The sequence below is a fragment of the Diceros bicornis genome, chromosome 1 (assembly GCF_020826845.1).
Source record: "Diceros bicornis minor isolate mBicDic1 chromosome 1, mDicBic1.mat.cur, whole genome shotgun sequence".
Taxonomy (NCBI): domain Eukaryota; kingdom Metazoa; phylum Chordata; class Mammalia; order Perissodactyla; family Rhinocerotidae; genus Diceros; species Diceros bicornis.
The window spans coordinates 40957165-40970282 of record NC_080740.1 but is presented as its reverse complement, the minus strand read 5'-3'; the positions used below and the strand labels follow the sequence as shown (position 1 = coordinate 40970282).

The 13118-nt window shown below is 35.1% G+C and overlaps 1 protein-coding gene across 1 annotated transcript in view; it reads right to left on the bottom strand.

Moving 5' to 3' along the window:
* HSD17B4 (hydroxysteroid 17-beta dehydrogenase 4) overlaps positions 1 to 13118 on the bottom strand; it is a 91047-nt gene that overhangs the window by 58356 nt on the left and 19573 nt on the right. Inside the window, exons 5-8 of the mRNA XM_058539153.1 lie at positions 12784 to 12805; positions 12636 to 12682; positions 10708 to 10792; positions 9421 to 9608 (exon numbers count right to left, since the gene is read on the bottom strand). Of these exons, the coding sequence (XP_058395136.1) occupies positions 9421 to 9608; positions 10708 to 10792; positions 12636 to 12682; positions 12784 to 12805 (342 nt within the window). The remainder of the gene's footprint in view (positions 1 to 9420; positions 9609 to 10707; positions 10793 to 12635; positions 12683 to 12783; positions 12806 to 13118) is intronic.

Here is a 13118-nt window from a genome sequence, read left to right as displayed (position 1 = left end):
TAAACTGTTATACACTGAACCTCAACTGTCAAGGAAAATGGAAGTAGTCCAAGGCTGAATGTGTCTCCTGTTTACCAGCAGTAGCAAAGACAATCCTCTCTGAAGAAAACATTGCCAATTTAAAACACAGAACAAACACAGATTAAGATCAGGCAAAGAGTTCATGAGTAAAAATTACCAAGAATACATGAAGGAAAGCCACCATGAGTAAAAGTCAAAAGAAACAACAGATTTAAACGATGATGAGATAGAGATGTTGAAATTTAAAATATATCATATACAAAACCTAATTATGATTCAGAAAATAAAGAATACAATCACAATGGTAAGTGAGCACTAAGAAACTGGCAGGAACAAATAGGCAGAGTAGATTTGGTGGAGGGGGAAGGGAAGAATTATTAAAAACAAAAAAATTCAAAAGATACGTTAAACAGCAGATTAGACATAGATGAAGAGTGAATTAGTGAAGTGGATGACATATTTGATGAAATTACTCAGAAATCAATATAAGAGAAAAAGACATAGAAATATGAAAGAGAAGTTGAGGGAAATAGAGGACAGAAGTAGGTATAACATACATCTAATTGACATCTAGAAAGAAAGAAGAAAGAGAGTGGAGGAGTAAAGCTTCAAAAGATAAAAGCTCAAATTTTTCCAGAACTTATAAAACTAAACAAAAATGTAAACCATGAGTCCACAGATCAAGAAACTACAATGTAAGCTAGACACCTAAGAAGAAATCTATACCCAGATACATCAATGAAAGACTAGAACACAAAAAATGAAGAGACAATCTTAAAAGCACCAGAGAGAAGAAAAAATCATCTACAAAAAAATGACAATTCAACAACAATGGAAACCAGAAGGAGTGGAATGGCTTTATCAAAATGTCAAGGGAAAATAACTATCATCCTAGAACTGTGATCCCAGAAAAACTGTCATACAAGAATGAAAGTGAAATAAATACATTTAAAATAAATAAAACTGAGAGAATATACAAAAGACTAACACTAAAGTAACTCCTAAAGGATGTATTCTAGAGAGATGGAAAATGACCTCAAAAGGATGGTCAAAGACATAAGAAGGAAAGTGAGTTTAAAAATGATAAACATGTATACAAATCCAAACAAATGTTTTCCATACAAAATAATAACTATAATGATAATATCTAATTTACAGAAGTAAAAAAAAAAAAGAAAAGAAAACTATAATAATGGAAAGCAATAACACATAAGTCATAAGGTAGAAGGCAGGGTTAAAGTGTTCTTAGATCATTATATTGTTCAAAATAGGAGTTAAAATATTATTTAAGTTAACCATAAAAAGCACAGAAATAGAGTATGTACATTTTAACAGAAAAGAGCAAATAAATGAAATTTTAAAACAATCTCCAGTAATCAAAATACAAGAAACAAGAGACGTATAGAAAAAGTAGTATTAACAGACATCATAATCCAAATATATCAATGATACAATAAATGTAAACTAAACTTATCAGTTAAAAAAGAGTTTGTCAGATTTGATTTTTTTTAATACTCAGATACACAGTTGACAAAAGAAACACAATGGAAAGAGTGAAAGTAAAAATATAAAAAAGAAAAAGGAAAGAAATACCAGGAAAATACCTATCCACAAAAAATCACCTATTTTAACATTAGACAAAATAGACTTTTTAAAAAAATTAGGGACAGTAAAGGTCATAACACAAAAATAAATGATTCAATTAACAAGATTCTAAACATACATAATCAATAAAATAGCCTCAAAAATTGATAGAAATACAGGAGGAAACTAGTATTTATTTATACGTCATTTCCAAAGCATGAGATTCAATACATCTTTCTTAATAATTGAAAAGTTGAGCCAAAAAAAGCCAATAAATATATAGAATATTTCAAAAATATAATTATCATGTTTGCTATGCTATAAAGAGCTCTGCTACCACCATCTAGAAGATATTCTTTCCTCTCAAGAATACAATGAACATTCACAAAAACTAATCATATACTAGCCTATTCAGAATATCTCAACAAATTCCAAATAATCAGTATCACAAAGATCCTGTTTTCTGACCACACAGCAATTAAGTTTAAAGCCAATAACAAGAAAATTAATAATTAAATACCCATATATCAAAAATTTAAAGTATGCTTGCCACATATATATATTTGCAAAATATATTTGCAAACATGTCTGACAAAATATTATCAGAATATAAGAATTCCGGGCCGGTCCTGTGGCTTAGCGGTTAAGTGCTCAAGCTCCGCTGCTGGCGGCCCGGGTTCGGATCCCGGGTGCGCACCGACCCACTGCTTCTCCGGCCATGCTGAGGCCCTGTCCCACATACAGCAACTAGAAGGGTGTGCAGCTATGACATACAACTATCTACTGGGGCTTTGGGGGAAAAATGAATAAAAAAATAAAATTATAAAAAAAAAAAAAAAAGAATATAAGAATTCCTACATATTAATGAGAAAAGACAGCAATTTAATAGCAAAATGGCCCAAAAAACAGGTCCTAGCACTTCACAGAAGAGGAACATGTCTGGTCAATAAGCAAGCTATATAAATAGATGCATTAAGCCATTAGTATTCAGGGAAATGGAAATTAATATCACAATGAGATACCTTTTTATACTCACTTGATTGGCATATATTGACAATGCCAAGTTTTAGGAAGGACCAGGGTATAGGAAAGGATTAACTCAGCAGGCCTGGGTTACTCAAACTCTGCACAGTCCCGAGAGGTCTGTCTTCAGGACTGGCCCTTGGCCAGCTCCTGGGAGATGAGCTCTGAGCCTTGGAACATTCTGCCCAATAAGAGTGTTTTTGTATGCCTGCGTCCTTGGGCTATGCAGAACCAGTTTGATCAGATAGTTTATGCCAACAATGTGATTTATGATGAAACCTGTCTTTGCTCTGAGGTCAGTCACACAGGGGCTGCATGCTTACATGACTGACCTCCAATAAAAAGGTTGGACACCAAGCCTCAGGTGAGCTTCCCTGGTTGGCAACATTTGACACATTTTGTCACAAACCACTGCTGGGAGAATTAAGTGCATCCAAGATACCTAGAAGCTTGCACCTGGTTTCTCCTGAATTTCATCCAATGTGCCTTTCCCCTTTACAGATTTTAATCTGTATCTTTTCAAGTAAAAACAGTTTACTTGTTACGAGAACTCTTACGAGTTCTGTGAGTCCTTCTGGAGAATCACTGAGTCCAAGGGTGATCTTGGAGACCCCCAACCCAACCAGTGATCTGTGAGAACTCTGCAACTCTGTGGATGTTAAATTGGCTTAACCCATTTGAAAATAATTTAGCATTATCTTAAGTTTAGCATTTGTATATTCTATGACTTAGCAATTTTACTTCTAAGTACACATCCTAGAAAAATTCTAGTTCATGTGACCCTGGACCCACGAACAAGAACGGCAACACAGTTCAAAAGAGCAAATAAGCTGGAAACAAACCTAGATGTCCATTAATAAGAATAAAATAAATTTGCATAATGGACTACTATATTACAGTAAAAATGAATGAACTACAGCTATACATAACTTAATCTTAGAAATCTAACACTACATGGAAAAAACAAAGAGCAATTCCCAAAAGAAAAATGAAGTATATTATAATTACATGAGAATCAAAAGCAAGCAAACCAAAGGATAAAGTGTTCAGCCATGTATTTGTTATTTTTTTTAAAAAAGGTTAAGCAAATGAAAACCGAACATTTTCTTTAAGTGATTACCCCTTGTGGGAAGCAGGGGGGTTGGGATGAAAGGATAACAAAGATAAATGCACGTTATACAGTAATGGCCCAGTTTTGGGTTACATGGCAGCCAGTCTTCAAGATGGCCCCAATGATCCCCATCTCCTCTTATTCACCCCTTTCTGCAGTGCCCTCCCACACCGTACCAGAGTCGGTCTGTGTGACCAATAGGATACGGCAGAAGTGATAGCATGTCACTTCTGAAATTAGGTTATAAAAGATACTGCAAGTTCTGTCTTGGTGGCTGTTTCTTTCTCTCTCAAATTATCAGCTCTGGGGGAAGCCAGCTGCCATATCAAGAGCAGTCCTATGGTAGGACCGACATGGTAAGAAACTGAGGCCTCCAGACAACAGCTAAGAAGGAATGGAGGTCTCTTGCCAACTGTCATGTGCATATATGAGCACGGAAGTGGATCCTCCAACCCAGCCAAGTTTTCAAATGACTGAAGTCCCAGCAAACATCTTCATTAAAACCTCATTAGAGATCCAGAACCAGAACTTCCCAGCTAAGCCACTCCAGATTCCCGACCCCAGAAACTGGTGAGATAATAAATGTTTGTTGTTTTAATCTACTAAATTTTGGAGTAATTTATTACACAGCAGTAAATAACTAATACAGCTTGGGAAGTTAGTTCATGGGTATTCATTCTAGGATTATGTTTTATTTCATGTAAGAAACATGTAAAGTTACATACATTACTTTCTGTTTATCAAATATATTTCAAAGGGGGAAATGAAATTGCAAATGGCTCCATACATTACTCATAACATCTGGTTCTGTAACAAATAATTCCCTTGATAGCCTATAAGTGGGTATTTCAGAGGAAGAGAAGAAAAACTATGTGGCAAAATACATTTTCAGCTCTTTCTAAACTATAACAGTGTAATAAAAAACAAAATAAAAAATAACAGAAATTTAGAATCTAAAAGTCTTTTAAAAATGATCTACAATAACTGTTACTTTATAGAAGAGAAAACAGGTCCAGAAAGGTTAAGTCATTTGTCTAAAGTAGATCTTATTTTCCAAACTTCTTTTACTAGAGTATGGTGGGCATAAAGGATACTACATTAAACATTTACCTAACCTCTCTAGAGGTACAGACCTGTCCAAACAAATGGATGCTACATTCTCAAAGGAAAACAAATTTAAAATCTAAAGTTTTCAATATTTTCTTGAAAACTTACTGCTTCCCCAAAAAAGTCTACAGCCAATGGCAAGAAGTGACTAAGGTAGAAGTCTAGCAAAGGAATGATAAACACAAAATTCTAAATAGTGGTTATCTCTTGGTGTGAAGCAGAGCGGGTAGGATAGAGGGTACGGAGTCAGATGCAAGTTATCGGCAATGTTCCAATTCTTGGGTTGAGTAGTAAGTTCATGATAATTCATTATATTTTCACGCTTTACTTCTTACCAGTAACTTATACTATTTTGCATACACATGTAGTATCATACTTAAAAGGAAAAAAAATGAATGGTATCTGTCCTTCATATAATCTGGTTCTTTAACAAGAATTCCTTTGACATGAATATGAGAGTATAAAGAGTTTTCAAAATAAGGAACTTTTAACAACGGCCCTGCTGACAAGTAAAAGGAAAAAATATTAGATCTCAGATCCAAATAGCTATTCTACACTAAAGCAAATTGGTTAGGCACAGCTCTTGGGAAAGGCTAGTAAGTATATACTTGATATTACAAATCTCAAGTTCTAAAATGAATGTTAGCTCAAATGTGGAAAGTAAATGGTACTGTGAATAAATATTTGTGTTCCATTAAGTAGCTAATTTTAAAATCATTTCATCAATTGTTTTGTAGCATTTTACAGAAGCTACTTTTAAAGTATTATGGAGATTTCCTTTTTAGAAATACGTTAAAACCAGAAGTATCAAAAACCACCCACAGTTTTCCACTAGTCAAGTATTCTATTTATTATATAACTAAATAAATAAGAATAGGCTCTCAGTCATACATTTAAAATTTAAAATTTTATATTTTCAAAGAACAAAGTTGGAAGACTCACATTACCTGATTTCAAGACTTACTATAAAACTATAGTAATCAAAATGTCATGGATGGGCAGGCCCCGTGGCTTAGCGGTTAAGTGCGTGTGCTCCGCTGCTGGCGGCCCGGGTTCGGATCCCGGGCACGCACGGATGCACCGCTTCTCCGGCCATGCTGAGGCCATGTCCCACATACAGCAACTAGAAGGATGTGCAGCTATGACATACAACTATCTACCGGGGCTTTGGGGGAAAAAATAAATAAATCAAAAAAAATTATAAAAAAAAAAAAAAAACGTCATGGTTTTGGTAAAAAGATAGGCACATAGATCAATAATGCAACAAAACAGAATCCAGGAATAGACCCACACATATGTGGTCAACTGATTTTTCACAAAAGTGCAAAGGCAACCCAAATCAAGAATGAGGAATAATCAATAGAAGAAATGAACTAGTTTTTTCAACAAATAAATGGCTTTTTTTTTAAAGGAGAATAAACTATTACGTGTTAAACAAAAGAGATAAATAACAAAATGCCTATGGACTTTGTTTGGATCCACGTGTAATAAACCAACTCTAAAAAGGTATCATTTTTACAACTAGGAAATTTTAATATAAATTTGATATTAGGTGATGTTAACAAATTATTTTGTTTGATGTGATAATGGCATTGTCCTTATAATGTCCATTTCTGTTAGAGACACAATTCCAAAAATTTATAAGGCGAAATACAATGTCTAAGATTGCCTTTGAAATATTACAGGAAAAAAAGGGAGAGGGTGACAAAAAAAAATAAAACAAAATCATTTTGAAATATGCCCAGAGCATTCTGTTCTCCTTAACAAAGGCCTATCCTCAAGGGAAACTACCAGAGCCTTATCTGACCTACGGGAAGGGCAGTTAGAGAACTGCAGCCCCTCTAGCCTTCCTGTCCCAAATATGGGGAGGAAAAAAGAAAGGCTAAGCAACTGTTCCACAGGTCACAACCCAGGGACTCTGATCCATTAAAAAATGGAGGTTTAATCATCAGATTATAGAACACTTCCCCTCCCCAATAACTTACAGCCACATCAACACGGCTCCAGTATAACAACACTGGATTCAACTGAGAGCACTCCAAGATACATACTCTATTTAACAAAGAGTATCTAGGGAAACTCAAAGACAACAGGCGACACAAAACAAGGACACAGAGGGAAATGTAGCCTTTGACACCGACAGCTATAGCAAATAGTAAACACAGCCTAACTCCTAGCCAGATAAATGTAAAACCTCACACTAAAGGCCTATTTATCTCCCTTTCCATTACCCCAATACATCATGTTCAACTTTCAACAAAAATTTCAAAGCATGCTAAAAGGCAAGAAAAGCACAGGCAGAAGAGACAAAGCAAGCATCAGAACCAGACTCAAATATAGCAGAGATTTTGGAATATCAGACCAGTAATTTAAAAGAACTGTGATTAATACACTGAGGGCTCTAATGAAAAAAGTGGACATCATGCAAGAACAGATGGCTACTGAGAGAGATGAAAAGCCTAAGAAAAAATCAGAAGGAAATGCTAGAAAATAAAAACAATGTAATAGAAATGAAAAAAGAATCAGTGAGCTTGAAAATGTGTCAAAAGAAACTTCCCAAACTGAAATGCAAACGGAAAAAAGAATGAAAATAAAAAGGGAACAGAATATCTAAGAACTGTGGGATAATTACAAAAGATATAACATGCGCCTAATGGGAATACCAGAAGGAAAAGAAAGAGAGAAACAGGGGGCCAGCCCGGTGGCACAGGGGTTAAGTGCTTGCGCTCCGCTTCGGTGGCCTGGGGTTTGCAGGATCGGATTCTGGGCGTGTACTGACGCACTACTTGTCAAGCCATGCTGTGGCAGCATCCCATATAAAGTAGAGGAAGATGGGCACGGATGTTAGTCCAGGGCCAATCTGCCTCAGCAAAAAAGAGGAGGATTGGCATTGGATGCTGGCTCAGGGCTGATCTTCCTCACCAAAAAAAAAAAAAGAGAGAGAGAGAGAAACAGAAGAAATATTTGAAAGAATGATGGCTGAGAATTTTCCAAAATTAATGGCAGACACCAAACCACAGATCCAGGAAGCTCAGAGGATATCAAGCAACATATTGCCAAAAATCTACACTTAGGCATATTATATTCAAACCGCATTAAAAAACATGGAGAAAATCTTAGAAGAAGACAGAAAAAAAATACTTTACCTATAGAGGAACAAGGAAAGAATTATGTCAGACTTCCCTTTAGAAATCATGTAAGCAAGAGAAGAGGGGTGTGAAATATTTAAAGTTCTGAAAGAAAAAAACTACCAGCCCAGAATTCTGTATCCAGTAAAATTATCCTTCAAAATCGAGATATTAAGAGACTAAAAGGACAAGCTAAAGACTGGGAAAAAATATTTGCAAAATACGGATCTGATAAACAACTTGTTTCCAAAATACACAAAGAACTCTTAAAACTCAACAATAAGAAAACAAACAAACCAATTTAAAAATGAGCAGAAGATCTGAACAGACACATCACCAAAGAAGATAAACAAATGGCAAATAAGCATAGGAAAAAACGCACATCATATGTCATTAGGGAACTGAAAATTAAAACAATAAGATACCACTACATACTTATTAGAAGGAGTAAAATGCAAAAGACTGACAACGATAAATGCTGACAAAGATGTGGAGCAACAAAAACTCTCATTCACTGCTAGCGGGAATTGCAAAACTATACAGTCATTTTGGAAGACAGTTTGGAAATTTCTTACAAAGCTAAACATAGTTTTAACATACAGTCCAGCAATCAGGCTCCTTAATATTTACCCAAATGAGCTGCACATGAATATTTACAGCAACTTTATTCATAATTGCCAAAAACTGGAATCAACCAAAATGTTCCTCAATAGGTGAAAGAAGAAACAAATTGTGGTACCTCCATACAAATATTACTCAATGATAAAAAGAAATGAGCTTCAATTCTCCCAGACATTCAGGAAGAAGAGGAGAGGGAGGAAGAGGTGAAGCACAGGGAATTTTCAGGGCAGTGAAACTACTCTGTATGATCTGTAAGGGTGGATACATAACATGATGTGTTTGTGAAAACCCATACACCTATACAACACAAAGAGCGAGCCCTAATGTAACCTATGAACTTTAGTTAATAATATTGGATCAGTACGGGTTCACCAATTGTAACAAAGGTAGCACACTAATGCAAGATGTTAATAATAGGGGAAACTGTAGGGGGAGGTAGTTTATGGGAACACTATTATCTGCTCGATTTTTCTATAAATCTAAAACCGTTCTGCAAAATATACTCCATTAATTTTAAAAAATAATTATTTTTGATAAACTAGTAAGAATGCTATTATCTCATTATGTAAAAAAATATGTATGTATGTTTACCTGCACAAAGAAAAGGAATGAACGTTTATCTCAGTGTGGTAGAATTATGGGTCATTTTTTATTTTTTCCTTTGTGTTTTTCTAAATTTTCCATAATGAACACAAATTATACATAATGCTTTTTGAAATTGTAAGGAAAATAATTTTTTTAACTATTCAGAAAATTAAATACTTTTGCAAAGCTCACTCCACACAGATTTGTGGGTAACGGCACTGAAAAATCTAAGCTACTTACCTCCAGGTAAAACACTCTGAGTCAGCCGTGATCCAGCAGTAGGGGCAATAGTGTTACAACAAATGTTATATTTCTTGCCTTCAAGTGCAAGAGTATTTGAAAGGCCCAGAAGACCCAGCTTTGCAGCACTATAATTTGCCTGGCCAAAGTTGCCATAGATTCCCGCAGCTGATGAAGTCATAATGATCCTAAAAGAAAAATCAATCTCTCAACAGCATCTTTTCTGTTTTGATAACATTGCAACTCTAAGCCTTTTCTTTTTTTCTTTTTTGGTACTATTACACCTGTCAAAAGCAACTCTGTATACTGTCATTAAGTTCTCACAGTCACAATTCATATATCTAAAATAATATTAATAATAAAAGTAATCTCTCAAAATTCAACTATAAGACAATTATTTTTTAAAAAAATCCCTGGTCAGGACCAAATGAATTCAAGCGTTAGAATATATATTTCATTATCTATTGTAAACAATGATAAATATTTACATATATCAAATAAACTGGCAATATATAAATTAAAATTTTAATAAGAAATATTAGCTAAAGCAGTTCTAATTCTTTAGTCATCATTTTACCCCTTTCTTTTTCTGGATAATATTAAATGCCTCATATTAAAACAATGCCGTACCATAATCTGACCCATTCTCACTTACTCTACTTAGCCGACCAAGTAAAGTAAATTATATCATTTACTTTCAGAAACTGCTAGGATCAGGATAAACTAGAAATCTCCAGTAGGAACAGGTATCACAAATGATTTACTTCTAGTAGATGTGTGTGAACCCTAAGTTAACAGGAATGACCTTGACATTAGAGTGCATGGGGCCACTTACTAGCTCTGCCACGTTCTGAGTCACTCACATAGAGAGTCCTACAGTCCCTAAACAGTTTATAAAGACTAACTCATGTGTGACCAGTGCCAGCTGGCAGGAAACAGCCACTCGTCTCCCTCCAGTTGGTCACAAGACACACAAAATGATATTTTGGTTAGACAATAAAATGCAGCTAAATCCTCAATGTTTGTACTGCTAAATTATCAGAGAACAGCAGGAAAACCATTAATAATAAAAAGTAGGAGGTGAAAAGCAATATAAAGCTGTCCAGCTCAGCTAATCTGTAATTAAATGACACCAATTTAATGAGAGGGTATGTGCCAAAACTGTATTTTAAAAGCCTGCACTATCTGAAGACGTTTTCCTCAATGTCAAAGCAATTATCTTTCCCTGTACAGAAGAACCCACACACAACATCTCCCATCTCCCTCCACAGTCTCATGCAACTCTACCTTCCAAAATTCTGTTTCTTCATGTGATCCCATGCTGCCCGGGTCACTTGAAATGAGCCCCGCAAATGAACTCTATGGATTATATCTAAAACAAGAAATTATTTTTATTACATATATTGTGAAAAATTAGATAAGCACATCTCAGAATCAACATAAGTAATGATTTACTTACACAAAGATGTTCACAGTATACCTAGAATCCAAAATCAACTATTGTCACACTACTTTCTGAGTAATCATTTTTGCTTTTGTTCCAATTATGTAACCAATCAATAGTTCATACTCATTCTCCCTATAATTTATGATTAATCCCTATACACATCTACATACAATGCCATCTTTAATTTATGCCTACTTTATATAAAGATTCACTAATACAAAGAATTTAACATATAATTGGGACTCAACACAAACATTAGTTAAAGCATAATCATAAACCACACAGCTCATCATCAAGAAATGTTTACAAAATGCTCAGTATATCCCTATAACTCTATTTTACCAGGGTTTGTAAATGAGTTAGAGAGAGTTAGGGAGGCGGGAATGGGGGAAGGGTAGGGGAAGAGGGGGAGAGAAAAAAAGAGAGAGAAGCCTATCTGTTTTTAGAGATGTCAATTTAATGAACAGACAACTTGGAGAATGATTCAGATAGACAAGCAATTCTAGATTTAATTCTATTCTTTTAATTATCAAGTTTTTAACCATTTTTGCTTATTTTTGTTTCAATCTGGGGCCTCAACAAATGTTTTCAGTGTGTATTAGAAGAACAATCTAAGAGTGAAAAGAACTAAAAAAAAAGGAAAGAGTAGTTAGGAGTGGTGAGTTTAAGCGGAAACACCCCAGTCGCACCAGAGCAGAAAGGAAAGCGTCCACATAAGCCCCCTTTGCCAACAAATCTTATCATTCTCAGCTTTTTTTTTTTTTTTTTTTGGTGAGGAAGATTAGCCCTGAGCTAACATCTGTTGCCAATCCTCCTCTTTCTGCTGAGATTATTGGCCCTGGGCTAACATCCATGCCCATCTTCCTCCACTTTATATGTGGGATGCCTGCCACAGCATGGCTCGATAAGCAGGGCATAGGTCCATGCCTGGGCTCCAAATCAGTGAACCCTGGGCTGCCAAAGCAGAGCACGCAAACCTAACCTCTAAGCCACTGGGCCAGCCCCTCAGCTTCTTTTTTACCACAATTGTTACAAGGGAAGAGGAAAGAAATTTTTGCTTAATTCTAAGTCACAAAGTTATTTTGCTTCTTCCAAAAAAACTTTTGGCAATATTCCCCAGAAGCACACTCTATAAGCAATGATACACTTCACATCAGTTACCATGCCTGCCACCACTGTCTTAGCCACCATTGTTTGTTTTGTTCTGATGGGGATGGCCAAAGAGCAAACTGAAAAAAAAATTTTCCTAACTATGATTTGTTCATTATCTAAACTCAATCTTTCCAATGTGGCATTCCTAATGGAAATTTTTCCTACTTATTAGAAGCTTCGAAATTGTATCTAGGTTTTTCCCACTCATTCTCAGATCACCATCATTTACTCCCTTCTATATCCTGCTCTCGCTCTTGAAGTAAGAATCACACAGCCAGATAAGCAGGCTAAAGGCAGTCAGAAAGAGTTAACATGCTAGAAAATACTGACAACGTCTCAAGGAGCAAAAGCGAAAAACAAATCGAAAGGCACAAAATCCTTTTGGATAACTTCTGCCAACTGATTTAAAATTTTTTCAATTTTTCAAATGTTAAAAAAGAAATAGATGACTTCCAACTGTTAGCTGTTTTCAGTTGTAAACCTTATTCTTCACTTACATTAGCAGAAGCAAAAGCACGTAGAGGCAAGTTTACCCTTAAATGTATAAATTTATCATATATTAAAAGGCTGAACATATAGGTATATTCCACAGAGACATATATTAAAAACAACTTACCCCAGTCTTCATCACTTATTCTAGCAAACGAACGGTCCCTCAGAATTCTAAAAAATTGATATAAAAAGGTTAGGGGGGGAAGGAGTATCCACTTTGAAAAAAAAAACTTTGCATGCACATTACTAATAATGAAAAGAGAAATACTCACCCAGCATTATTGACCACAACATCTGCAATATAAAAAGATCCACGTCACAAGTACAGAAGTAAGCATATTAATTTGCAGTTGCTTAAAACTCACATTTCTTTCAAAATTGGTTTTTCCCTCATGGAAAAGTAAATATAATAGGTAAAGAGTACTATCAGAACAAAATTTTAAACCTACAGCAAAAAAAAAAATCTGATTCACAAAAGCACAGTACACGTCACAGTATATCCGCGCTTTCCCCTCAAACTTATATATTGAAATTTTTCCACCTCTACCTTCTGCTGAAATTCTAACAGCTCATTTATTGGATTAGCTGGTGCGTAACTCTTAGCTTC